We start from the raw sequence: 27630 nt of genomic DNA on the forward strand, positions 1-27630 counted from the left end.
TGCAGGAAAAGAAACGAAACTTAAATTTCCTCTTTCCTTATCCCGGCGGAGGCGGCAGCGATGGCGGCCGAAGCCCCCCTGCAGGATTTCCTGGAAGAAGCTACCTGCTCCATTTGCCTGGACTTCTTCAAGGACCCCGTGCTCATCCCGCGGTGCGGCCACAACTTCTGCCGAGGCTGCCTGACTCTCGGTTGTGGGGCGTCGGAATCGGAGGCTTCCTGCCCCCAGTGCAGGCAGACCTTCGCGCCTTGCAGCCTCCTCCCCATTAGGCAGCTGGCGCGGATGGCTGAAGTGGCCAGGCGATGCGGAGGCCATCCGGAGGATGAAGGTGGGAATTTCTGCCCGAAGCACCGGGAGCCCTTCAAGCTCTTTTGTAAGGACCACCAGACCCTCATCTGCCTGGTCTGCGACCGATCCAAAGAGCACAGGGGCCACTCGGTGATCCCTGCGGAGGAGGCTTTCCCGGAATACAAGGTAGGAGTCAGCCAGGAGGAATCGCTGCGGAGGGGCAGATCCCCCAAAACTCTCCTGCTGGATTAGGCCAAAGCCGTGTCAGCCCAAATTTTTGTTTCTCGGTGCCTAACCTGTTACTTCTGAGATGACTGCAACTAGGAGACTCAGGCAGCTCACTTTGCTGCCATTACAAGTATTCCTTTACCTCGTGGCTTTTATTGTTTTATCAATGTATAAAATACAAAGAAAAATAAAAATGGGAAATTAAGGGGTGGGGAAGAAAGCTTGAGGTACAAGGGAAGAAAGAAAGTGTTGACTTCCAACTCTTTTTAGCACAGTACAGTACAAGATAACAATCCAGCCTCAGATTTTTACTATTACACATTAGTATATAATTAGTCATTTCTATAACAATAAATATAATCAGCAAAACAATAATAATAATAATCATCATATTTTTCATCACAAACACAAAATCCAGAAGTGATATCCAAACAAAAAACATAATTAAATATAGTCTCCCCTTTGAATAAAACAATTTAACCATTTCTACTTTATCTTCCTTGCTGTGGATATATGTATTTCTAGTTGCACTTAATAAACTTTATAAACAACCACCATTTATATTAACAAAATTCACTGTATTCTTTCAGATTCTCTGAATCTTATTCTTAAATATTAATTGTTTCTTTGTCTTGCTGTGAGCCGCCCACAGTCCCGATGGGAGTGAGCAGCATACCAATGTTATGAAACTTGGAAACTTGGAAACACTCTAACTTTAAAATGAAAAATACTTTCCCCCCATCCATTTGAAAACACTAAACATTTCTTTATCAACATTTTTAAAATCAAAACTTTCTAATGGCTCTTTTCTTAAACCTCTCTTAGCTTAGTAAAGATTAATAGTCCTTAAAAATGATTGAGAAATGAAAGTCAAAGCACTGTCCCTTTGAAAAATAAATTCCAAAATTGCTGCTTCTTCCACAACCCAGTTCTTAAGCTTTCAGCACAGGGGCTGCTTTGAAGCACAGCTCCTGAAGCTACTTACAGACCTTTGCTGTATCAGAGGATTTGGGGGAATAATTCCAGGACTTTTCCTAAGCCAGGAGAGTCCTATAAGAATGTCGATTCCTTCTGTTGGCACTTGAAAGAGCTACAGTCCAGGGGAAAACACTTCGGGTGTCCTTCCCCAGCCGTGTTGTCTGTCGGCCATCTTTTCACCAGATGTCACCATTACAAATATTCCTCGACACAGAACCTTTCATTTGGTGATTGTTCGAAGTTACAACGGCAATGGAAAAAGCCACTTACAACCCTTTTTCACAGTTATGGTCATTGGAGCATCCCTGTGGCCTCAGGAACAAAATTTGGACACTTGCCAACGGCCATGTATTTATGATGGTTACATATATCTTCTAACTGGGTCTTCCCTCCGATGTAATTCTTTGTGGAAAAGAAACTCAAAACTTATATTTTCTCTTCAGAGGAAGGTGGAGGATTGCCTGAAGGCTCAGAAGGAGCAGAAAGAAAAAATAGCTACATACAAAAGAGACACAGAGGAAAAAGTGCAGGAGATGCTTGTAAGTATGGATCCAACGGTGAGGAGCTTCTGAGCTAATAGGAAGGAGAACCCCATCCGCCACCTTTAATAATAGGCAGCCTGTGTTTTAGTACAAGTTCTGACTTAAAGGAAATTCAAGATAAAGACGGTGTTAGGGCAGAGAACTTGTTCTTAACTTGGGGACTTATATGTCCCCATTGCCTGAATGAGTGACAGTTGGGTTTAAGTGCACCTATCCCATGAGTTGTGTTTTATGCAATGGGTTTGGCTTGCTTAATAAATTAATGGAAACCATATTTCATCTTGTGGAAAACATTCTGAAGTCAAATATTTTTCTGTCCCCTTTTTGAAAATCCCTGATTGCCAAGAAAATTTTCATGAGGGATCATTTAAACTGGAGCCTTTTTTCTTTCTTTTTAGAAACCTTCCCCCCTCCCTGTGTTTTTTAATATCAAAAAGATTTTTTTTCTCCTTAAGAAATTATCCCACCTGGATTCTTCAAGGAATCCATTTTGTTATTATAAAATAAAAATTTGCCTTTGCTTTTTTTCTTTCTTGTTCCAGGATCTCATCAAAAAAGAGAGAGAAAATGTAGTGGCTGAATTCAGAGAGCTACAACTCTGGTTAGAAGGACAGGAGAAGCTTCTATTGACTAGAATGGAAGAAACGGAGAAGGATATTATAGCAAGAAAGGAGAAAGGTTTGGCCAAACACATGGAAGAACTCTGCTCTCTTGACCATCTCATTCAGGAGATAGAAGAGAAGCTTCAGCAGCCAGCCAGCAAACTCTTACAGGTCAGGCAGGAAGTGGAGATCATAGAATCCTAGGGCTGGAAGGGACCTTGGAGGACTCCAATCCTTTGCCCAAGGCAGGAGTCCTTATACCATGCCGAAAACATGGTTGTCCAAACTGTTATTGGAAGCCTCCAGTGATGGAGAAGTCAGAACTCTGGGAGGGAAGCTGTTCCAGTGATTTATCATTCTCACTGTCGTGAAATTCTTCCTTATTTTAGGTTGGATCTCCTTGTGATGAGCTTCCACTCCGTGCCTCTTGTTCTGCCCTTAGGTGCTACGGAGACTAAATTGATGCACTTTTCTCTATGACAGCCTTTCAAGTATTGGGAGATGGCTGTAGTGCCTTCCAGAGAACACTCCTTTTGACTCTTTCCTTTTTTTCCTTTTTCATAAATTTAGTCAAAATTAAAATAGTGAAAAGTACAAATGGGAATAGAGAAAATAGGGAAATGGAAAAGGATAAGAATAGGAAAGAAGTGTAGGATAAAGAAAAAAGGGAAAAATATCTCTGAACTTTTTTTCTGCACAGTAAAATACAAAATATAATTAGAGCCTCAACTTTTTATTTTTGCATATTTAGTCATTATTAGCCATGTCTAGAAAAACAGATTAGTCTAATAAGGAAAATCAAGAGGTTCCACCACAAAACCGCAGTAGACTAAAGCGCGCTCGACGAAAGCGCGTACGTGACGTCATCACAGTGCGACGAAAACAGCACGCTGTGAGCGGTAAAGTTAAAATTAATGCGTAAATCTAAACCTAACCCTCCCAAACCTAACCCTTAACCTAACCCTAAACCTAACCCTTAACCTAACGCTAAACATAACGCTAACCCTTAACCTAACCCTAAATCTAACCCTAACGCTTAACGTAACCCTAACCCTTAACCTAACCCTAAACCTAACCCTTACCTTTACGTGAATCAGCTTGCTTTAAAAGCGCTTTTTAAAGCGCCCTTTTTTCTCCGCGGTCGTATTTGTCGCGCTGCTGATGACGTCACGTACGCGCTTTAATCGGGCGCGCTTTAGTGGACCGCAGTTTTGTCGTGCCACGAAATCAAGAATCTATTTTTTTTTAATCTCAAACACAACATTTAGAAGCAGCTTCCAAGTAGAAACAATGGGCTATATCTAATTACACCAGTCAATTTTGTTATTTTTTCTACCTCCATCTCTTTTTCCATCCATTCTTTTGTGGAGATTGATATATCTTTCCATGTCTGCATGTAGGATTCTGGCTGCACTCGACCAAGTTCAAAATCTTTTTTTCAACTCTCATTTAGAAATCTTTTTGGCTCTTTCTATGGAAAGGAACGGTCACTAAATGAACTACTTAGTCAAGGACTACCTGTAATGGCCAAGAGCTACATAATGTAATACAGAAAAAGCAGGCCATGCAAGAAGAAAGAATTCAAAGTAATGGTCACTGTCTGTGTTCTTCACAATAGAGGATGTGGTGGGTGTTCTTTGTAGGGTCTCCCCCTCCTCTTAATCTCCAGGGCAAGGAGAAACCCAACACTGATGACCTTCTACAAAGTATTATAACCACTTGGATTCCCCAAAGGGCCTTGATTCTGGAAGCATAAATGCAGGGGATTTTTTTTATCCTATTGATGCACTATTTTGTTTTTCCAATATTGTAATTGTGTTGGATTCAACTGGGGCATAATTTTTCTTAGGCAAAAAAGTAAAAACAATACACCACCAAAGGAGGTTGAAGAGCTGGGGGGAAAAGAGCAATGGGATTTTTTTAATTAAAGAAATGAAAGTAGTTTATATGTCTGTTGGTGTCTGTCCATTAGTTCCTTCATTTATTATGTGAATGTAAGAATGTAATTTTATGCATAGGAAATGCTTTGTCTCTTTATTTTTCAGGACATTGGAGGCATCTTGAAGAAGTAAGTAAATCTACCCTTTATAGTCTTAGAGATCAGCAGCTCCTCCAGCAGTATTTCTATTTTGGAAAGTTCTATTAGTATTTAGCAGTATTTGAATGTAAAGACAAAGTACTGTATTTCAGGGCCTTTTAGACATTTCCTCAGATAACACAATATAATTAGCAGTATTTGATTTGGTGAATTTTTATAGTCTGTCACACACTCAGCCAGATGTTTAGATTGCATTTGGCCATTTTATCCACCTATTGAGTCTTTCCCAAGAAGAGAAAGATGTTTGACGGTTTTCAAGATATCATTGTAGGATGTAAGTTGTTCCAAGTAATGCAACTATCATAAATGCATGCCAGTTTGGAAGCACCTAGACTAGATGACCTACAAGGTCCCTTCCAATTCTGTTATTTTGTCTTGCCAGGTATCAGGCTAAGGAAACATATGAGAATCCACAGGATTTACTTTTAGAGCCTAAGTGGACAATCTGGGATTACAGTGATACCACTATGTTTCTGAAAAGTGCCATGAAAAAATTGAGAGGTAATAAACAGCTGCTGAGGTTTTACGCTGGATAACATTTTGAGCATCCAAGAGAGATTCTTGTTGGTTTCACATGGATCAAAGAGGGATCGATTTCAGGATCAGGGACTCAGTAATGATTGTAAGTTGACACTACCTGTATTCTTTGCATCCCGAATCTACGTGCACTGATCACTGGGGAAGCAGAATCAGCTTCCACTTATTTTATATATAATGTAATATATACTGGTAGTTCTTGACTTACGACCTTAGTTCAGCTGAACATTTCAGTTGCTAAGCAAGGGAGTTGTTAAATGAGCAGTACCCCCATTTTACAAATGTTTTTGCCACCAAAAAAATCACGAAAATCACAGTTGTTAAGTGAATCGTGGTTGATAAAGGAATTAGGCTTCATGCATTGGTTTTGCCTGTCAGAAGCTCCCCAGGGAGGTTGAGGAGGACAATCCCAGAACCATGAGATGCTGCAACCATGTTAAATGCAAGCTGGTTCCCAGTGCCCGAATTTTGATCATGTCACTGGGGAGGCTGCAACTGTCGTAAGTGTGAGAACCAGTCATAAATCACTTTTGTCAGTGGCGCTGTAACTTCACTACACAAATAGTTGAGAACTACCTGTATACAGAATATATAGTAGAATATATTTATACCTGATGGAATATATATAGCCAACAATGGCATTTTGGCTTGTGGCTTTCCATATTCCTTATTTCCTGATTTGAGTCCAAGGAAAGCAAACCAGGGTATCTGAAGGGAGGCCCTTCTGTTGCTCCAATTCCAGTGATGAGATGCTGAATTCCTCCCTTTTCTTCCCCAGATACTCTGGAAAGTGGACTTCAACTACAGGAAGGTAAATATGAGTTGTAGGAATTGCAATCGCTTGCTATTTTAAGCTCTGATGCCAGTAACGTTAAGAGAAACATCATAGATGAACAAAAATGAAAAATATAGGATTAGGTACCTTAAAGACTTTGATGATGCAGTAAACTTTAATGATTTTATGATTTATGGAGAATTACTTGCCATTTATATGTACACCATGAGCTAATGCAGAGGAGACAAATCCTTGTGTGTCTGATCACACTTGCCAAATAAAACTGCTGTTCTTTTCTGTTCTGTTCTACTCCTACTCCTCTCCATTCCATTCTACACATCATCTAGAAAACTGAAGTAAATCTTCAGGCGTGGAATGAAATATCTGAACAAATGGGAAAATATGAAAGGAATATTGGATTCCTACCAAGCTAATAACATCCTGTTGATTTTACTGCCTGATTTTAAGTTGGTGAGAGATGAGGTCTTTGGGAGCAGAGAAATTAGGTCCTCTGAGTCCAAGGAAATAGCAAGGTTGGAGGATCAGGATTGCCACTTCCATGTGGGCCATCAGACTGGTGAAAGCAGAGGTTTCCCTTTCAAGATCCTCCCATTTTGTATAAGCCTGTGACACCCTGATGCTCGCAGAGAAAAGGACGGAGCTTCCTCATATCCCATCATGTGCCCCAAGTTCCCTCTGGATTCTGCCAGTTCAGAATTGAAACATGGCAGCCTCTTGTTCTGCCTGATCCTCTGAATTAATGGTCCAGGTTGAGTCCCTGTTCAACCTTGGCTGTCTCACCAAATCAGTGAAGGCAAAGCCAACCACTCTTCACTCTCAATCCCATTAATCTCATCTGCAAGATGGAAGCTAAAGAGAATTGTGCATGGAGGCTGGAAGAGGTGGAGCCCTATGAAGTGTCTGAAGGACTTGGCCAGGAGTCTTCAACCTTTGGCCACTGTAAGGTTGGTGGACTTCAGTTCCCGGAGTTCTCCAGCCAGCATGGCAGAGCTGGAGGGCAATCAGCAGAGGGAAGGTCACATGGGAGACTAGAGACCAGGGGAATTGACCAGTGGAGCCAAGAGACGAAGAGTGAACAGAGGGGCCAAGAGCGGTACAGGTAATGAACGGATCTTGAAGGGATGCAGCTTAGTGGTAACTGAAGGGGAGTCAGATAGACTGGAAGATGGGGAAGGTAACCTAAGTGAATGGAACAAGAAGGCCAGAGGGGTGCCAAACAGCTCAGAGGTTAACAGAGGGTGGGAAAAGATAGTGGGGGAGTTCTTGGAGGAAAGGGAGCAGAGGGGACCTAGAGACTAGCAGCCCCATCGGGGGAATTCTGGGAGTTGAAGTCCACAAGTCTTACAGTTGCTAAAGTTGGAGGACTCTTGACCAGGCAATGGCTTAGGTGTTTTTTAAAAAAACAATGAGTCTTTCAGTCCTGGAGGGTGTGTTTGGAGGCTGAACCCCATTCACACAAGAGGCCGTAGGGTTAAGCTCTTGGGGGTGAAGGCACAAACTAGGCCTCAAGCTGAAGCTCTTGCTTTTTCCCCCTTCCTTCCTTTCCCCTTACAGTGAATGTAACTCTGGATCCAGGCACAGCCAATCCTGCCTCCTTTGATGTCTCCAAAGATCAAAAAAGTGTCAGAAGAATTAGGCCAGTTAAAGGAAAATATATTTTCTCAGATTACAACAGATACTATCATTCTTATGTCCATGGCTGTCAGACGTTCTCAACAGGGAGACATTTCTGGGAAGTAATTGTAGGAGATAAAACAGGATGGGATATAGGGGTTACCAACCAGACACTGAACTTAACAAATGTTGATAAGCAGGCCAGGCGGTGGAAGTTTGGAAAATCCAAAGAGGGATACTGGGCCTCCTCTAAATTAGAATACTTTGAGCGGCATTTGGATGAGAAGCCCAAGAGGATCCGCATCTCTCTCAACTGCGAAGGGGGACAAGTGAGCTTCTTTGATGCCAGAACCGCAGCTCTGCTCCATACATTCTCAGACGCTTCCTTGGTTGGGGAGACCCTTCGGCCCTGTTTCTATTTGGATGAAGGCACCTGCCTGATGCTCCCCTAAAAGAAGGGAGAACCATAGGCAAAACCTTGGAAAAATCCCTATTTGCCAAGCGGGGATCTCTGAAAGCCCTTAAAGCAGAGTTTCCTCAGCTTTTTGCTACTTCAGCTTCCTTTATTCTTCTATGCCTCCCTGATCAGTCAATCAGTCTATAAAGGAATAACCTGATCATGATTTCTATTTGTCTGAATAATTGTCATAAACCAACAAACCATTTTAAGGTTTCAGGAAATATTATACTCAATATAAGCTTTACAGCCTCACAGGGTTTTTTTGTGTTTTTTGTTTTACAAATCCTAGTACTTTTTCTATCTTTTTATAGTTACGGAGGTTATCTACTATAATTTGATTACTGATTGTAAGATTGATTGTAATTTTATAGGTGTCTTGTGGGTTGTAGTTCTTTTGCAAGTTTATGCCAATAAATGTATTCCGTGGGATACATAGAAACTGAAGATGCACAGAAAACAGGAAAAAATAAACATACCATCTGTTATCAAGATAGCAAATATAAGTGTTATGTGCCCTAAATGTGTCTTCTGGCTCAAGACAAAAGTAAAAAAGGATTGTTAATAGAATTGTTAAAATGAAACACATTATTAAATAAATACATTATTTGAGAACAACACTGTTTCCTTCTTGTTTTAAGCCACTCTGCCTTTTATTGAATAACCAAAAGTAACTTGAGTTAAAGAAGAAACCAATCTGGTGTGGTGGTTAAGAAATCAAGCTGGAAGCCATGGGTTCTAATCCTCCCTTAGGTACAAGGCCAGTTGGGTGACCTTGGACCCTTCACTCTCACTCAGGCCTAGGAAGTTGGCAATGGAAATCCACTCCTGAATCTTTACCAAGGAAACTGCAGGGAGATCCGTCCAGGTAGCCACTAGGGGCCAACAATCTGAGGCAACCCAAAACTGGCTTTGATTTTGAGATGGGTGTTATATTCAGTTTGGTCTAGTGGTTAAGGCACCAGGCTAGGAAGAGGAAGACTCTGAGTTCAAGTCCTGCCTTACCCATGAAAGCCAGTTGATAACTTTGAGTCAGTCATTCTTTCTCAGTCCAACCCACCTCAGAGGGTTGTTGGGAAAATGAGAGGCGGAAGATGTGTTGGAGAGGTTTGCCACCTTGAGTTATTTGTAAAAATAATAAAAGCAGGATACACACAATAAATAATAAGGGGAGGGAAACTTAACTCTGATATGGTGGCTTTGAATGCTGAGAACAGATCTCTGGAACACCTCAAAGCATCTCAGCAACTGAAGATTGAGGAGTTTCTGTTGGCAAAGGAGCAAATGAGGAATCCTAAGGAACATACCTAATACAGGTAGTCCTGGACTTACAATTGAGCCCCAAATTTCTGCTACCAAGTGAGACAGCTGTTAAGTGAGCTTTGCCCCATTTTAACTATCACTGGGGAAGAATGGAATGAAGAGGAGGAGGTTTTGGCAGGAAAGAGGAGGAGAGCAGGGGATAGAGAGAGAGGGGTGGGTGAGTCTGTTTGGGGGGAGAAGGGAATGGGGCGTCCTGGCTCAACTGGCCTCCACTCCACCATGGGGGCAGGGGAAAGTGACACATGAAGATAGGTTGAGGAAAGGGGGAGAAAGGAGTGAGGGAAAATGGAGAAAGGTGTGCGGGGAAAGGAGGAGGAGAGAAAGGAAAGCAGGCAGGGGAATCAAAGGAAGGAGCAGAGGAAGTGGCAGGAGAGACCAGCAAGAGAAGCAGGAGAGAGAGAGGAGGAAGAGGAAGAAAGGCCAACCAACCCAACTGTGTGATCCACCTGCTGAGAGGAGACTCCAGAGGGGACCGGCTGGAAGGAGAAGACAGCAGAGTCCAGCCGAGCAGGGCAACTGGAGGTGCCTGAGCAAAGGGAGCAGAGTGGAGTCGGGGCCACAAGGAATGGACTGAGTCAGGGGAAGGAGCGTAGAGGGTTGAAAAGGGGGCTGGGGGAACCTGGATCCCTGTGACCCTTTTGGGGGCAGCGCCTCCATGACAATGATGCTCTTTCTTGTCACAGTTATTTAGTGAATCACTGAAGTTGTTAAGTTAGCCAAATGGTTGCTAAGTGAATACGGCTTCCCCATTGACTTTGCTTGGCAGAAGATCACAAAGGGTGACCACATGACTCAGGGACCCTGCAACCGTCATAAATACAAGCCAATTGCCAAGCGACTGAATTTTAATCAAGTAATCATGACGGCAGCCATGGTTTAATGGTGATAATAACATCGTTTGAGCACCTCAACAGAAAAGTGGGGTCACATGCTTCCAGATGTTGGGTGAAGAAGAAAAGAGACCGAGATGCTGAAAGTCCCTGGTTTTATGCCCTCTCTGGCCTTTGATCTTGATCTTGTATTATGATTGGTTGTGAGAATCCCATGGGGCCATGCAGGGGAAATTCTGTAGGCTTTGAGTCCAGGTTTGGTTGAACATTGCTTCTTCAAGGGTGCCCTGTGAAAGGGCTAAGACTATCATGCCTTCATTCTATCACCCTGGAGGGGGACTTTGTTATGTAGAATAGACTGACCCAGGCTTTTTTAATGGGCCATTGGCAAAGGTGGGGGCTATTAAGAGTGAGTCTGCTTCCTGCCTAAAAACATGTTTCTCTATTTCTGATCCAGGGAAATATAATATTCTGCCTTTTCAATATTTCCCAGGATATTTCATTTTTCTAAGAGAGGGGTGGGTTTTAACTTCCTATAGCAGAATGTTTGGATCAATAATTGATCGGGGGGGGGAATTGCATGAATTGTGGCTTCTCCCCAGTTTTTAAAAACTTTTTGTTCTCTTTAACATGATGCTGGGATCAATTGTAATCGATCGGTGGTTCGTCCCAGGGATGTTTCCTTCTCTCCAGTTTTTAAAAGATTTTCCCCCATTAACGAGCTGATTGAGCCAGCAATAATAATTGATCGGGGGTCCGTCCCGTGAATCTTTGATCCTCCCCAATTTGTTCCTTTTAAAACCCTCTAGTTCTTCTTTAAGAAGCCAGCGGAGATGACCGCAAGACCAACAACAATTCACCTCGGTTTCTCTCCTGGGCGGAACCCACAGGCGGTCACCTAAGTTGCAGGAAAAGAAGCCAAACATAACTTTCTCTTTCTTTATCCCGGCCGGGGGAGGCGGCGATGGCGACCGAAGCGCCCTTGCAGGATTTCTTGGAAGAAGCCACCTGCTCCATTTGCCTGGACTTCTTCAAGGACCCCGTGCTCATCCCGGAGTGCGGCCACAACTTCTGCCGGGGCTGCCTGACTCGCAGTTGGGAGGCGTCGGAATCGGAGGCTTCCTGCCCCCAGTGCAGACAGACCTTCGCGCCCCGCAGCCTCCTTCCCATCAGGCAGCTGGCGCGGGTGGCTGAAGTGGCCAGGCGATGCGGAGGCCGTTCGGAGGAGGAAGGTGGGAATTTCTGTCCGAAGCACCGGGAGCTCCTCAAGCTCTTTTGTAAGCACCACCAGCCCCTCGTCTGCGTGGTCTGCGACCGATCCAAAGAGCACAAGGGCTACTGGGTGATCCCTGCGGAAGAGGCTTTCCCGGAATACCAGGTAGGAGTCAGCCAGGAGGAATCGCTGCGGAGGGGCGTCCAGTGGCAGCCCTCGCAGCCTGTTTCCTTCTTTATCCCACCCCTTATCTCCCTGCCTGCAATTGTTTAAAAACAGGTTGACATCCCTGTTGTCACTGATCAAAATTCAGGTGCTTGTCCAGTGTAATGTTTGTGTCCTGGGCTCTTGTCATCACTCTTTGCCACCTTCGGATCAGCAAAGTCCATGGAGGAGCCAGATTCGCTTGACAGCTGTGTGACTAATTTAACAATAAATAAATAATAAAAAGTGACATATTTTTCACCCTTATGATAATTGCAGCATTCCGTGGTCCCAGGATCAAAATTTGGATGTTTGTCAACTGTCATGTATTTATGATGATCTTTTAACTGGGTCTTCCCTCCGATGTAATTCTTTACGGAAAATAAACTCAAAACTTGTATTTTCTCTTCAGAGGAAGGTGGAGGATTGCCTGAAGGCTCAGAAGGAGCAGAAAGAAAAAATAGCTACATACAAAAGAGACACAGAGGAAAAAGTGCAGGAGATGCTTGTAAGTATTGATCCAACAGTGAGGAGCTTCTGAGCTAATAGGAAAGAGAACCCCATCCGCCAACTTTAATAATAGGCAGCTGATTTAAAGGTAATTCAAGATAAAGAATGTGTTAGGGCAGAGAACTTGTTCTTAACCTGGGGAATTATATGTCCCCATTGCCTGAATGAGTCACATTTGGGTTAAGTGCACCTATCCCATGAGCCGTGTTTTATACTTGCTTAATAAATTAAGGCAAACCATATTTCATTTTGTGGAAAACATTGTGAAGTGAAACATTTTTCTGTCCCCTTTTTTAAAATCCCTGATTGCCAAGAAAAGTTTCATGAGAGATCATTTAAACTGGAGCCTTTTTTTTTCTTTTTAGAAACCTTCTCTCCCTGCGCTTTTTAATATCAAAAGGGTTTGGTTTTCTTTGCTCCTTAGGAAATTCTCCCATCTGGATTCTTTAAAAAATCAATTTCATTATTATAACAATAAAAATTTAAAAAGTTAAGTAAAATAATTAAAATAAAAGTTTGCCTTTTGCTTTGTAGGAAGTTATCACCCAGCCCACTCCCAGAAAAATGAAATATCCTAGGAAATATTGAAAAGGCAGAATATTTCTCTGGATGTGAAAAGAAAGAAACATGTTTTAAAAGACAGAATAGCTGGCTGTAACTTCCTGCCCATCCCCACTTTGTCAATGGACCATTAAGAAGGCCAAGCTAGTCCACTTTACATAATAAAGGCTTCTCCACTTAAGCTCCAGGGGATTTGGGATTAAAGCATGATAATATTGGCCCCAACTCACCACATGGCATCTGAGAATTCAACCAAACCTGGATTCAAAACACAGCCTAGAGAGTTACCCCTGCATGGCCCCATGGGAGTCTGACAACCAATCAGAATACATTTCTTACAGAGGAACAGGAAACAGAGAGGTGAGACTGAACAGGTTATAAAAAGCCTAGCAAGCCCCTCCATCAGCCCTTCTCTTCTTCTCCACCAACATTGAAGCATGTGATCACCTTTTCTGTTCAGGACTCAAGGCATGTGGTCCTGTCCACTAATAACCCATCTTTCCAAGCAGCCTCCATGTCTCCAGTGTCTTTTTCCCCACTTGGAGCCGAACCCAGAAGGACATTTCTTTCATCAGCTTTTCCTCTTTTTTTGTTCTAGGACCGCATCAAAGAAGAGAAAGAAAATATAGTGGCTGAATTCAGAGAGCTACAACTCTGGTTAGAAGGACACGAGAAGCTTCTATTGACTAGAATGGAAGAGATGGAGAAGGAGATTATGGCAAGAAAGGAGGAGGGTTTGGCCAGGCACATGGAGGAACTCTGCTCTCTTGACCATCTCATCCAGGAGATAGAAGAGAAGCTTCAACAGCCAGCCAGCAAACTCTTACAGGTCAGGCAGGAAGTGGAGGTCATAGAATTCTAGGGCTGGAAGGGACCTTGGAGGTCTTCTAGTCCAATCCTTTTCCCAAGGCAGGAGTCTTTATACTATCCCAAAAACATGGTTGTCCAAACTATTATTGGAAGCCTCCAGTGATGGACCACCCAGAACTCTGGGAGGGAAACTGTTCCACTATTGGGAAATTCTTCCTTATTTTAGGTTGGATCTCCTTGTGATGAGCTTCCACCCTGTGCCTCTTGTTCTGCCCTTAGGTGCTACGGAGACTAAATCGGTGCACTTTTCTCTATGACAGCCATTCAAGTATTGGGAGATGGCTGTAGTGCCTTCCACAGAACACTCTTTTTGACTCTTTCCTTTCCCCCCCCTTTTTCATAAATTTAGTTGAAATTATAATAGTGAAAAGTACAAACGGAAATAAAGAAAACAGGGAAATATAGAAGGATAAGAATAGGAAAGAACTGAAGGATAAAGAAAAAAGGAAAAAATGTCTCAACTTTTTTTCTTCATAGTGAAATTCAAAATAAAATTACAGTCTCAACTTTTTATTTTTGCATATTTAGTCATTATTAGCCACGTCTTGTTGAGATTGATATATCTTTCCATGTCTGCATGTAGGATTCTGGCTGCACTTGACCAAGTTCAAAATCTTTTTTTCAACTCCTCATTTAGAAATCTTTTCGGCTCTTTCTGTAGAAAGGAAACATCACTAAATGAAATATTTATGCAAGGACTACCTGTAATGGCTAATGATAGGGACACATCATGTAATACAGAAAAAGCAGGCCATGCGATAAGCAAGAATTCAAAGTAATGGTCACTGTCTGTGTTCTTCACAATAAGGGATGTGGTGGTGGGTGTTCTTTGTAGGGTCTCCCCCTCCCCTTAATCTCCAGGGCCAGGAGAAACCCAACACTGATGACAGAAGTGGTTATAAAACAAAGTATTATAACTGCCTGGATTTTCCAAAGTGCCTTGATTCTGGAAGCATAAATGCAGGGGATTTTTAAAAATCCTATTGATGTACTATTTTGTTTTTCCAATATTGTAATTGTGTTGGATTCAACGGGGGTATAATTTTTCTTAGGCAAAAAAGTAAAAACAATACCTCTCCAAAAGAGGTTGAAGATCTGGAGGGAAAAGAGCAATGGGATTTTTCCATTGAAAAAATGGAAGTACTTTATATGTCTGTTAATGTCTGATTGTCCAGATGTTTCACTCGTTTATTATATGAATGTAAGAATGTAATTTTATGCATAGGAAATGCTTTGTCTCTTTATTTTTCAGGACATTGGAAGCGTTTTGAAGAAGTACGTAAATCCACCCTTTTCTTTAGTCTGCAAGATCAGCAGCTCCTCCAACAGTTTTCCTATTTTGGAAAGTTCTATTTCTATTTAGCAGTATTTGAATGTAAAGACAACGTACTGTATTTCAGGGCTTTTTAGACATTTCCTCAGATAACACAATATAATTAGCAGTATTTGATATGGTGAATTGTTATAGTCTGTCACCCACTCAGCCAGATGTTTAGATTGCATTTGGCCATTTTATCCACCTATTGAGTCCTTCCCAAGAAGAGAAAGATGTTTGATGGTTTTCAAGATATCATTGTAGGATGTAAGTTGTTCCAAGTAATGCAACTATCATAAATGCATGCCAGTTTCGAAGCACCTAAAACCGACCACTTGTTCCACTTGGTCTCTATTGATAACCAAGGCCTGGATGTCTGATCTATTCCTTCTGCAGTCCACTATAAGGTCCTTGGTCTTATTGGTGTTAAGGGCCAAATTATTGTCTCCTCACCATGAACGCAATTGGTCTACCTCATCTCGGTAGGCAGACTCATCCCCAGCCCAGTGTACACATTCTGGAGGGGGGCAGGAGAGAGATGTTCCCTGAGGATGGGCTCCATCATGAGTCTGAAAGCTCAGAAGAGAAAACCTCTGGTGACCAACCCAGACTGGGTCCTGTCACTAGCCAATCCTCAAGCACCATCTGATGGTTTAGAAAGCTTCTTCTGTTGGCAGGTTGATAAGGGTTACAGGAACTGGGCATGACTGGTCCAGGGAAGAGAAGGACCAGAGGAGACAGGATGGCAGTGTTCCAATATTTGAGGGTCAGTCACAGAGAGGAGGGGGTCAACCTGTTTTCCAAAGCACCTGAAGGCCAGGCAACGAATAATGGATGGAAACTGATGGAGAGATTCAACCTAGACATAAGGAGAAATTTTCTGACTGCGGAGAATGAACCACTGGGACAGCTTTCCTTCGGACGTTGTGGGAGCTTCATCACTGGAAGCTTTCAAGAAGAGACCGGAGTGTCATCTGTCAGAAATGGTGTGAAGCCTCCTGCTTGGGTTGTGTGTGTGTGTGTGTGTGTGTGTGTTTGTGTGTGTTGGACTAGATGACCTACAAGGCCCCTTCCAACTCTGTTGTTCTGTTATTTTGTCTTGCCAGGTACCAGGCTAAGGAAACATATGGGAATCCGGTGGATTTACTCCTACAGCCGAAGTGAACAATCTGGGATTACAGTGATATCACTGTGCTTCTAAAAAGTGCCATGAAAAAATTGAGAGGTAATAAACAGCCGCTGAGGTTTTACGCTGGATGACATTTTGAGAATCCAAGAGAGATTCTCGTTGGTTTCACATGGATCAAAGAGGGATCGATTTCAGGATCAGGGGCTCAGTTATGATTGTAAGTTGACACTACTGGTATTCTTTGCATCTCAAATCCATGTGCACTGATCACTGGGGAAGCAGAATCAGCTTCCACTTATTCTATATATAATGTAATATACAGGTAGTTCTTGACTTACGACCTCAGTTGAGCTGAACATTTCTGTTGCTAACAAAAGCAATTATTAAGTGAGCAGTGCCCCATTTCTGCCATAGTTAATTCAGAAAATCACAGTTGTTAAGTGGATCGTGGTTGATAAATGAATCTGGATTCATGCATTGATTTTGCCTGTCAGAAGCTCCCCAAGAAGGTTGAAGAGGACAATCCCAGAACCATGGGATGCTGCAACCATGGTAAATACAAGCTGATTCCCATTGCCCAAATTTTGATCACACGACTGGGGTGGCTGCAACAATTGTAAGTGTGAGAACTGGTCATAAATCACTTTTGTCAGTGGCGCTGTAACTTCACTACACAAATAGTTGAGAACTACCTGTATACGGAATATATAGTAGAATATATTTATACCTGATGGAATATATATAGCCAACAATGGCATTTTGGCTTGTGGCTTTCCATATTCCTTATTTCCCGATTTGAGTCCAAGGAAAGCAAACCAGGATATCTGAAGGGAGGCCCTTCTGTTGCTCCAATTCCAGTGATGAGATGCTGAATTCCTCCCTTTTCTTCCCCAGATACTCTGGAAAGTGGACTTCAACTACACAAAGGTAAATATGAGTTGTAGGAATTGCAATCGCTTGCTATTTTAAGCTCTGATGCCAGTAACTTTAAGAGAAACATCATAGATTAACAAAAAAAGAAAAATATAGGATTAGATACTATATAAGACTATGATGATCCAGTAAACTGATTTATGAAAAATTACCGTGATGCCTGCCACAGGTGGCATGCGGAGCCATTTCTGAGGGCACGCAAGGTGTGGCCCTGTCAGGTCCAGCAGCTGATTTTCAGCCTTTTTTCGCCCTCTGAAGCCTCCGGAGAGAGAAAAGCGGCTCAACGCACAAACTGGAAGTCCAGAGGTTTCAATGAGGCCTGCACACATGCACTGAGGATGGGGGGTTATTTGCACATGCATGGCGAGAGGGCATTGCATTGTGGGTGTGAGCATATGCGCGACCTCCCCCCCGCTCTCCCGGCTATTGGCACCCATCGACAAAATGTGACAAAAACCACTGAACTATTACTTGCCATTTATATGTACAATATAAGCTAATGCAGCAGAGACAAATTCCTTGTGTGTCTGATCAGACTTGGTCAAATAAAACTATTGTTCTGTTGTGTTCTACTCCTTTTTCACTCCATTCCATTCTACACATCATCTAGAAAACTGAAGTCAATCTTGGTGTAGAATGAAATATCTGGACAAATGGGAGAATATGGCCTGGGATTGAAAGGAATATTGAATTCCTACCAAGCTAATAACATCCTCTTGATTTTACTGCGTGACTATAGGTTGGTGAGAGACCAGGCCTTTGGGAGCAGAGAAATTACCATATTTTTCAGAGTATAAGACGCACCGGGGTATAAGACGCACCGAGATTTTGAAGAGGCAAATTAAAAATAAACGTTTTTCTACTCTGCAGACAAAAACAGCCCGTTTTTCACAAAAATGGGCCCATTTTTGTCAAAAGGCATACATAGGCTTCATGAAGCTTATAGAGTGCTCCTGGGGGCCCATTTCTTGCTCATTTCTGCCCTCCCCAGCCCCCAGGAGCACTCTCAAAGCCTCCTAAAGGTTATGCATGGCCATTTTGGTGAAGGGGCATTTCTGGAGGCAAAAAAATGCTATATTTAGTGTCTGAGATGTGCCCAGATTTTCAGCCTCTTTTTTGAGGGAAAAAGGTGTGTTTTATACTTTTATATTTTTAAAATATGGTAGGTCCTTTGAGTCAAAGCACATAGCAAGGTTGGAGCATCAAGGTTTCCTCCACCATGTGGGCCATCAGACTAATGAAAGCAGGGGTCTCCTGTGCAAGATCTCTCCCCTTTTGTACCTGTCTTTGATATCCTGATGGTCGCAGAGAAAAGGGTGGAGCTTCCTCACATCCCACCGTGTGTCCCAAGTTCCCACTGGGGGATTCTTCTGACTCTGCCATTTGAGAATTGAAACATGGCAGCCTCTTGTTCTGCCCGATCCTCTGGATTAATGCTCCAGGTAGAGTCCCTGTTCAACCTTCATTGTCTCACCAAATCACTGAAAGCAAAGCCAACCACTCTTCACTCCAAATCCCATTAATCTCATCTGCAAGATGGAAGCTGAAGAGAATTGTGCAGGGAGGCTGGAAGAGGTGGAGCACTATGAAGGGTTAGAAGGACTTGGCCAGGGGTCTTCGACCTTGGCCACTGTAATACTTGTGGACTTCAGTTCCCAGAATTCTCCAGCCAGCATGGCGGAGCTGGAGGGCAATCAGCACAGGGATGGCTCCATGGGAGACTGGAGACCAGGGGGATTTACCAGTGGAGCCAAGAGACAAAGAGCTGAGTGGAGGAGCCAAGAGAGGTACAGGTAATGAACAGATCCTGAAGGTTTGCAGCTTATGGCAGCTGAAGGGGAGTCAGATGGACTGGCAGGTGGCGAAGGCAACCTAAGTGAATGGAACAAGACGGCCAGAGAGGCACTGAACAGTCCGGAAGTTAACAGAGGATCAGACTAAGACAGTGGGAGAGCCTCAGTGCTTGGAGAAAAGGGAGCAGAGAGGACCTGGCAGGACACTAGCCATCCCATCAGGGGAATTCTGGGAGTCGAAGTCCACGAATCTTACAGTTGCCAAAGTTGGAGAACTCTTGACCAGACAACGGCTTAGATATTATTTTAAAAAATCAATGAGTCTTCCAGTCCTAGAGGGGGTGTTTGGAAGCTGAACCCCATTCACACAAGAGGCCGTAGGATTAAGCTGTTAGGCCTCAAGCTGAAGCTCTTGTTTTTTCCCCCTCCCTTCCCTTCCCCCTTACAGTGAATGTAACTCTGGATCCAGAAACGGCCAATCCTGACCGCCTTGATGTCTCCAAAGATCAAAAAGTGTCAGAGGAGTTGAGCCAGTTAAAGGAAAATATCCTGCCTCAGATCACAACAAATTTCTATATAATCCTTATGTCCTTGGACGTCAGAGGTTCTCATCAGGGCGACATTTCTGGGAAGTAATTGTAGGAGTTAGAGAAGGATGGGCTGTAGGGGTTGCCAGCAAGCCAGTGAATTTAACAAATGTTGATGAGCAGACCAGGCGGTGGGAATTTTGGAAATTGGAAGGGAAATACAAGGCCGCCTCTCCATCAGAATCCTCTGACCTGGTCCTGATTGAGGAGCCCACGAGGATCCGCATCTCTCTCAACTGCGAAGGGGGACAAGTGAGCTTTTTTGATGCCAGCAGAGGAACTCTTCTCCATACATTCTCAGAGGCTTCCTTGGTTGGGGGGACCCTTCGGCCCTGTTTCTGTTTGTCCGAAGGTGCCCGCCTGACACTCCCCTAAAAGAAGGGAGAATCATAGGCAAATCCTTGGAAAAATCCCTATTTGCCAAGCGGTGATCTCTGAAAGCCCTTAAAGCAGAGTTTCCTCAGCTTTTTGCTACTTCAGCTTCCTTTATTGTTCTATGCCCCCCTGATCAGTCAATCAGTCTATAAAGGAATAACTTGATCATCATTTCTATTTGTCTGGATAAAAAAACGTGTCGTAGGAGATTTATAGGCATTAGCATCATGTATTCAGGTGTATCAGCATTAAAGGTACCTTAGAGCTAAGCCTGTCAATCATGATTTTATATGTCTGTTGCAACACTCCATTCCATTTAGGGATCATGCTTGTTTGTTTCATATTGCAATCAATGATTGTGTAGGTGCCCATAACTCGGGATATTCTGTAATCTTTCCCTTCTTTTTTTCTTTCCTTCCCCCTGTTGACACACAATTATCATAATCCAATAAACCATTTTAGGGCTTCAGCAAATAACAATATAAGTTCACAGGATTATTGTTTTTAAACAAATCATAGTATTTTTTCTGCTTTTTATACTTACGTAAGCTATCTACATCAGTGGAACTACTGATTTTACTTTTAAAAGTGTCTCAGGGATTATAGTTACTTCCTTTCCAATTTTATGCCAATACATGTATTCCATGCAATACATAGAAATTAAAGATGCACAGAAAACAGAAAAAAAAACATACTATCTGTTATCAAGATAGCAAATGTAAGTGCTATGTGCCCTAAATGTGTCACCTGGCTCAAGCCAAAAGTAAAAAAGGATTGTTAATAGAATTGTAAAAATGAAACACATTATTAAATAAATACATTGAGAATAACATTGTTTTTCCTTCTTGCTTTAAGCAACTCTACCTTTTATTGAATAAATAAAAGTAACTTGAGTATAGGCTTGAGATACAAAAGGGTCCTGACAAACTTGAACATTGGGCACTATCTAACAAAATGAAATTCAGTGGTGAAAAAAGTAAGGTTCTACATTTAGGCAAGACAAACGAAATGCACAGGTACAGTATAGGTGGTACCTTGCTCAATAGTAGTAACTGTGAAAGGGATCTTGGAGTCCTAGTGGACAACCATTTGAGCCAGCCGTGTGCAGCAGCTGCCAAAAAATCCAACAGAGTTCTAGGCTGCATAAACAGTACTATCCCCAACCCCTTTCTGGTTTATGTTCCCCAGCGAGGTAACTAAACATCTTTTTAACAGATTTTATTTGTCACCGAAAAGGGACTGGGGGCTTGGCTGAGGTTTCTGGAGACCTATGTTCACTTGGATTCTGCCTCTGTGTCTGAACTGCAGACCTGCCTTCCACTGAGGACCTGTATACTGCATGGGTGAAAAAGAGGCACGTGAAAATATTTACAGACCCCTCACATCCTGGACATAAATTGTTTCAACTCCTACACTCAAAATGACACTATAGAGCACTGCACACTGACAACTAGACACAAGAACAGTTATTTCCCCAATGCCATCACTCTGTAAAGAAATAATTCCCTTACCACTGTCAGACCCTTCACTAAGGCTGCGTTACTGTTGCTATCGTTCCTATCACCCATCTCCTCCCACTTACGACTGCGGGACTGAAACTTTGTTGCTTGTATCCTTACGATTTATATTGATATTGTTTCCTGATTGGTTATTTGTACCCTGTGACTATCATTAAGTGCTCTACCTTACGATTCTTGACGAATGTATCTTGTCTGTTATGTACACTGAGAGCATCTGCACCAAAGACAAAATCCTTGTGTGTCCAATCACACTTGGCCAATAAAGAATTCTATTCTGTTCTATTCTAAATGACGTCCGTCCCAAGAATATTTGCTTCTCCCCAGTTTTTAAAACAATTTTCCCTTTAACGAGCTGGTTGGGCCAATAAGAATTGGTCGGGGGTCCGTACCGTGAATATTAGTTTCTTTCCTGCTTGTTCTATTTAAAATACTTTTTGTTTCCTTTAAAAAGCCAGCGAAGCAGATCGATCGCAAGAGCAACAACAATTCACTTCGGTTTCCCAACTGGGCGGAGCCCACAGGCGGCCACCTGATTTGCAGCAAAAGAAACAAAACTTAATTTCCTCTTTCCTTATTCCGGCGGAGGCGGCGGCGATGGCGACCGAAGCTCCCCTGCAGGATTTGCTGGAAGAAGCCACCTGCTCCATTTGCCTGGACTTCTTCAAGGACCCCGTGCTCATCCCGCGGTGCGGCCACAACTTCTGCCGGGGCTGCCTGACCCGCAGTTGGGGGTCGTCGGAATCGGAGGCTTCCTGCCCCCAGTGCAGGCAGACCTTCGCCCCCCGCAGCCTCCTCCCCATTAGGCAGCTGGCGCGGGTGGCTGAAGTAGCCAGGCGATGCGGAGGCCATCCGGGGGAGGAAGGTGGGAATTTCTGCCCGAAGCACCGGGAGCCCTTCAAGCTCTTTTGTAAGGACCACCAGACCCTCATCTGCGTGGTCTGCGACCGATCCAAAGAGCACAAGGGCCACTCGGTGATCCCTGCGGAGGAGGCTTTCCCGGAATACCAGGTAGGAGTCAGCCAGGAGGAATCGCTGCGGAGGGGCAGATCCCCCAAAACTCTCCTGCTGGATTAGGCCAAAGCCATGTCAGCTCAAATTTTTGTTTCTCAGTGCCTAACCTGTTGCTTCTGGGATGACTGCAACCAGGAGACTCAGGCAGCTCACTTTGCTGCCATTACAAGTATTCCTTTACCTCATGGCTTTTATTGTTTTATCAATGTATAAAATACAAAGAAAAATAAAAATGAGAAATTAAGAGGGGGGGAGAAAGCTTGAGGTACAAGGGAAGAAAGAAAGTGCTGACTTCCAACTCTTTTTAGCACAGTACAGTACAAGATAACAATCCAGCCTCAGATTTTTACTATTACACATTAGTATATAATTAGTCATTTCTATAACAATAAATATAATCAGCAAAACAATCATCATCATCATCATCATATTTTTCATCACAAACACAAAATCCAGAAGTGATATCCAAACAAAAAAACATAATTAAATATAGTCTCCTCTTTGAATAAAACAATTTAACCATTTCTACTTTATCTTCCTTGCTGTGGATCTATGTATTTCTAGTTGCATCTTTATAAACGACCACCATTTATATTAACAAAATTCACTGTATTCTTTCAGATTCTCTGAATCTTATTCTTAAATATTAATTGTTTCTTTGTCTTGCTGTGAGCCGCCCAGAGTGAGTGAGCACCATACAAATTTTATTAAACTTGGAAACTTGGAAACTCTCTAACTTTAAAGTGAAAAATACTTTCCCCCCATCCATTTGAAAACACTAAACATTTCTTTATCAACATTTTTAAAATCAAAACTTTCTAATGGCTCTTTTCTTAAACCTCTCTTAGCTTAGTAAAGATTAATAGTCCTTAAAAATGATTAAGAAGTGAAAGTCAAAGCACTGTCCCTTTGAAAAATAAATTCCAAAATTGCTGCTTCTTCCACAACCCAGTCCCTCAGCTTTCAGCACACAGGCTGCTTTGAAGCACAGCTCCTGAAGCTACTTACAGACCTTTGCTGTATCAGAGGATTTGGGGGAATAATTCTAGGACTTTTCCTAAGCCAGGAGAGTCCTATAAGAATGTCGATTCCTTCTGTTGGCACTTGAAAGAGCTACAGTCCAGGGGAAAACACTTCGGGTGTCCTTCCCCAGGCGTGTTGTCTGTCAGCCATCTTTTCACCAGATGTCACCCTTACAAATATTCCTCGACATAGAACCTTTCATTTGGTGGTTCTTCGAAGTTACAACGGCAATGGAAAAAGCCACTTACAACCCTTTTTCACGGTTATGGTCATTGGAGCATCCCTGTGGCCACAGGATCAAAATTTGGATACTTGCCAACGGCCATGTATTTATGACGGTTACATATATTTTCTAACTGGGTCTTCCCTCCGATGTACTTCTTTGTGGAAAAGAAACTCAAAACTTTTATTTTCTCTTCAGACGAAGGTGGAGGATTGCCTGAAGGCTCAGAAGGAGCAGAAAGAAAAAATAGCTACATACAAAAGAGACACAGAGGAAAAAGTGCAGGAGATGCTTGTAAGTATTGATCCAACGGTGAGGAGCTTCTGAGCTAATAGGAAGGAGAACCCCATCCGCCATCTTTAATAACAGGCAGTCTGTGTTTTAGTACAAGTTCTCACTTAAAGGAAATTCAAGATAAAGACGGTGTTAGGGCAGAGAACTTGTTCTTAACCTGGGGACTTATATGTCCCCATTGCCTGAATGAGTCACAATTGGGTTTAAGTGCACCTTAAGTGAGTTGTGTCTATGCAATAGGTTTGGCTTGCTTAATAAATTAATGGAAACCATATTTCATCTTGTGGAAAACATATTGAAGTCAAATATTTTTTTGTCCTCTTTTTGAAAATCCCTGATTGCCAAGAAAATTTTCATAAGAGATCATTTAAGCCTTTTTTCTTTCTTTTTAGAAACCTTTCCCCCTCCCTGTGTTTTTTTAATATCGAAAAGGTTTTTTTTCTCCTTAGGAAATTCTTCCACCTGGATTCTTCAAGGAATCCATTTCGTTATTATAAAAATAAAAATAATTAAGTAAAATAATTAAAATAAAAGTTTGCCTTTGCTTTTTTTCTTTCTTGTTCCAGGATATCATCAAAAAAGAGAGAGAAAATGTAGTGGCCGAATTCAGAGAGCTACAACTCTGGTTAGAAGGACAGGAGAAGCTTCTATTGACTAGAATGGAAGAGACGGAGAAGGAGATTATGGCAAGAAAGGAGGAGGGTTTGGCCAGGCACATGAAGGAACTCTGCTCTCTTGACCATCTCATCCAGGAGATAGAAGAGAAGCTTCAGCAGCCAGCCAGCAAACTCTTACAGGTCAGGCAGGAAGTGGAGATCATAGAATCCTAGGGCTGGAGGGGACCTTGGAGGACTCCAATCCTTTGCCCAAGGCAGGAGTCCTTATACCATCCTGAAAACATGGTTGCCCAAAGTGTTATTGGAAGCCTCCAGTGATGGACAAGTCAGAACTCTGGGAGGGTAGCTGTTCCAGTGATTAATCATTCTCACTGTCGGGAAATTCTTCCTTATTTTAGGTTGGATCTCCTCGTGATGAGCTTCCACCCTGGGCGTCTTGTTCTGCCCTTAGGTGCTATGGAGACTAAATCGATGCACTTTTCTCTATGGCAGCCATTCAAGTATTGGGAGATGGCTGTAGTGCCTTCCACAGAACACGCTTTTTGACTCTTTCCTTTTTTTCCTTTTTCATAAATTTAGTCAAAATTAAAATAGTGAAAAGTACAAATGGAAATAGAGAAAATAGGGAAATGGAGAAGGATAAGAATAGGAAAGAAGTGTAGGATAAAGAAAAAAGAGAAAAAATGTCTCTGAACTTTTTTTCTGCACAGTAAAATATAAAATAAAATTACAGTCTCAACTTTTTATTTTTGCAAATTTAGTCATTATTAGCCATGTCTAAAAAAACCAGATTAGTCTAATAAGGAAAATCAAGAATCTATTTTTTTTAAATCTCAAACACAACATTTAGAAGCAGCTTCAAAGTAGAAACAATGGGTTATATCTAATTACACCAGTCAATTTTGTCATTTTTTCTACCTCCATCTCTTTTTCCATCCATTCTTCTCTTGTGGAGATTGATATATCTTTCCATGTCTCCATGTAGGATTCTGGCTGTACTTGATCAAGTTCAAAATCTTTTTTTCAACTCCTCATTTAGAAATCTTTTTGGCGCTCTCTATGGAAAGGAACAGTCATTAAATGAATTACTTAGTCAAGGACTACCTGTAATGGCTAAGAGCTACATAATGTAATACAGAAAAAGCAGGCCATGCGAGAAGCAAGAATTCAAAGTAATGGTCACTGTCTGTATTCTTCACAATAGGGGATGTGGTGGTGGGTGTTTTCTGTAGGGTCTCCCCCTCTCCTTAATCTCCAGGGACAGGAGAAACCCAACACTGATGACCTTCTACAAAGTATTATAACCGCCTGGATTCCCCAAAGGGCCTTCATTCTGGAAGCATAAATGCAGGGGATTTTTTTTTATCCTATTGATGCACTATATTGTTTTTCCAATATTGTAATTGTGTTGGATTCAACCGGGTATAATTTTTCTTAGGCAAAAAAGTAAAAACAATATCTCTCCAAAAGAGGTTGAAGATCTGGAGGGAAAAGAGCAATGGGATTTTTTTCACTGACAAAAATGAAAGTAGTTTATATGTTTGTTAGTGTCTGATTGTCCAGAGGTTTCACTCATTTATTATGTGAATGTAAGAGTGTAATTTTATGCATAGGAAATGCTTTGTCTCTTTATTTTTCAGGACATTGGAGGCATCGTGAAGAAGTAAGTAAATCCACCCTTTTCTTTATAGTCTTAGAGATCAGTAGCTCCTCCAGCAGTATTTCTATTTTGGAAAGTGCCGTTTGTATTTAGCAGTATTTGATATGGTGAATTGTTATAGTCTGTCACCCACTCAGCCAGATGTTTAGATTGAATTTGGCCATTTTATCCACCTATTGAGTCCTTCCCAAGAAGAGAAAGATCTTTGATGGTTTTCAAGATATCATTGTAGGATGTAAGTTGTTTCAAGTAATGCAACTGTCATAAATGCATGCCAGTTTTGAAGCACCTAAAACTGACCACTTGTTCCACTTGGTCTCTATTGATAACCAAGGCCTGGATGTCTGAACTATTCCTTCCGTAGTCCACTATAAGGTCCTTGGTCTTATTGGTGTTAAGGACCAAATTATTGTCTCCACACCATTAAAGCAATTGGTTCACCTCATATCAATAGACAGACTCATCTCCCTCCCTTCCCCCTAGATATGAGTCCCACAACTGTTGTATCATCTACAAATTTAATAATAGTATTACTGGCGTGAGTAGGAATGCAGTCATGTACCTAAAGAGTATAGAGTAAACTCAACACACAACCCTGTGGTGTACCAGTGTTAAGAATTAGGGCGGAGGAGGTGTGATTGCCTAATCTGACTGGCCAGATGGGACATCCATAATCCAAATGCAGATTGAATGAGAAAGCCCAAGGTCCTTACGTTTAGGCACAAGTCTACGTGGAGGAATTGTGTTAAATGCAGAACTAAAATCCATCAAGATCAGTTTAAATGTTATATCCATCGTCTAATTACCTACATCACCCATATTAGTCACCGGTCATCAGTCCATTGGTAAGATACAATCCATTGTTTTGGCCAAGATATTCATAAGAATTTTGAAGAGTAGGGAGCCCAAACTTGAATCTTAGTTGCTTCTACTAGATCTCTCGTTTAACTTGATGAAGGTGGATGAGTGCAGTTCAGAGTCAGGATCCACTGAGTCATCATGGTGCCCATATTTGAATAGAAAGCCAGAGAAATGATTGAAGTCTGGGAAATGGGGGCCCTTATCAATCAACAGGAGTGCTGATTTACCACTAGCTTACCAAGTACTTAGGATCCGGGATGGGGCAACACAAGAAAAGAACAATCAATGACTTAATAGCTGGCCATCAACACCCCATGTAATAACTAAAAGCTACACACAACCAAGCACCACATAAATATAAATCGTACAAGAGTCTGGGGGGAGGGAGGGAGAGGTTCCTTGAAGATGGGCTCTTTGGCTTGTGACCAACACCAGCTGGATCCTGTCACTAGCCAATCCTCAAGCACCATCTGGTGTTTAGAAAGCTTCTATTGGCAGGTTGATAACGGTTACAGGAACTGGGCATGGCTGGTCTAGGGAAGAGAAGGACCAGGGGAGACAGGATAGCAATAGCAGTTAGACTTATATACTGCTTCATAGGGCTTTCAGCCCTCTCTAAGCGGTTTACAGAGTCAGCA

General features: G+C 42.3%; 2 protein-coding genes, 1 long non-coding RNA gene and 1 pseudogene across 6 annotated transcripts in view; 3 read left to right on the forward strand and 1 right to left on the reverse strand.

The window, feature by feature from the left end:
- Window positions 1-8755, forward strand: LOC116503743 (E3 ubiquitin-protein ligase TRIM11-like). Its single transcript, XM_032210337.1, has 7 exons — window positions 1-474; window positions 1938-2033; window positions 2579-2809; window positions 4657-4706; window positions 5119-5237; window positions 6052-6084; window positions 7624-8755. The coding sequence occupies exons 1-7, from the start codon at window positions 61-63 to the stop codon at window positions 8133-8135; spliced, it is 1455 nt and encodes a 484-aa protein (XP_032066228.1). The 5' UTR covers window positions 1-60; the 3' UTR covers window positions 8136-8755.
- The window catches only part of LOC116503754, a 23249-nt gene continuing 521 nt past the window's right edge, over window positions 4903-27630 (reverse strand). The window contains exon 2 of the long non-coding RNA XR_004254742.1: window positions 4903-5089. This is a non-coding gene — a long non-coding RNA (uncharacterized LOC116503754). The remainder of the gene's footprint in view (window positions 5090-27630) is intronic.
- LOC116503750 lies at window positions 10764-20599 on the forward strand (annotated as a pseudogene).
- Window positions 21842-27630, forward strand: part of LOC116503742 (E3 ubiquitin-protein ligase TRIM11-like) — a 48316-nt gene continuing 42527 nt past the window's right edge. Inside the window, exons 1-4 of one of the 4 annotated variants that reach the window (XM_032210332.1) lie at window positions 21855-22311; window positions 23759-23854; window positions 24421-24651; window positions 26085-26134. In XM_032210332.1, coding sequence (XP_032066223.1) covers window positions 21898-22311; window positions 23759-23854; window positions 24421-24651; window positions 26085-26134 — 791 coding nt within the window. In that variant the 5' untranslated portion in view covers window positions 21855-21897. Of the gene's footprint in view, window positions 22312-23758; window positions 23855-24420; window positions 24652-26084; window positions 26135-27630 lie in introns of all 4 variants that reach the window. The other 3 variants (XM_032210334.1, XM_032210336.1, XM_032210335.1) reach the window with 3 other exon arrangements.

Source organism: Thamnophis elegans, chromosome 2, assembly GCF_009769535.1.
Source record: "Thamnophis elegans isolate rThaEle1 chromosome 2, rThaEle1.pri, whole genome shotgun sequence".
NCBI lineage: Eukaryota > Metazoa > Chordata > Lepidosauria > Squamata > Colubridae > Thamnophis > Thamnophis elegans.

What these genes read in the sequence shown, in the direction of transcription:
- LOC116503743 (XM_032210337.1), top strand. Translation starts at nt 61, where the DNA reads ATGGCGGCCGAAGCCCCCCTGCAGGATTTCCTGGAAGAAGCTACCTGC. An exon ending in AGGCTTTCCCGGAATACAAG is followed by an intron (nt 475 to 1,937) that starts GTAGGAGTCAGC and finishes TTTTCTCTTCAG; the next exon opens with AGGAAGGTGGAGGATTGCCT. An exon ending in CAGCCAGCAAACTCTTACAG is followed by an intron (nt 2,810 to 4,656) that starts GTCAGGCAGGAA and finishes TTTTATGCATAG; the next exon opens with GAAATGCTTTGTCTCTTTAT.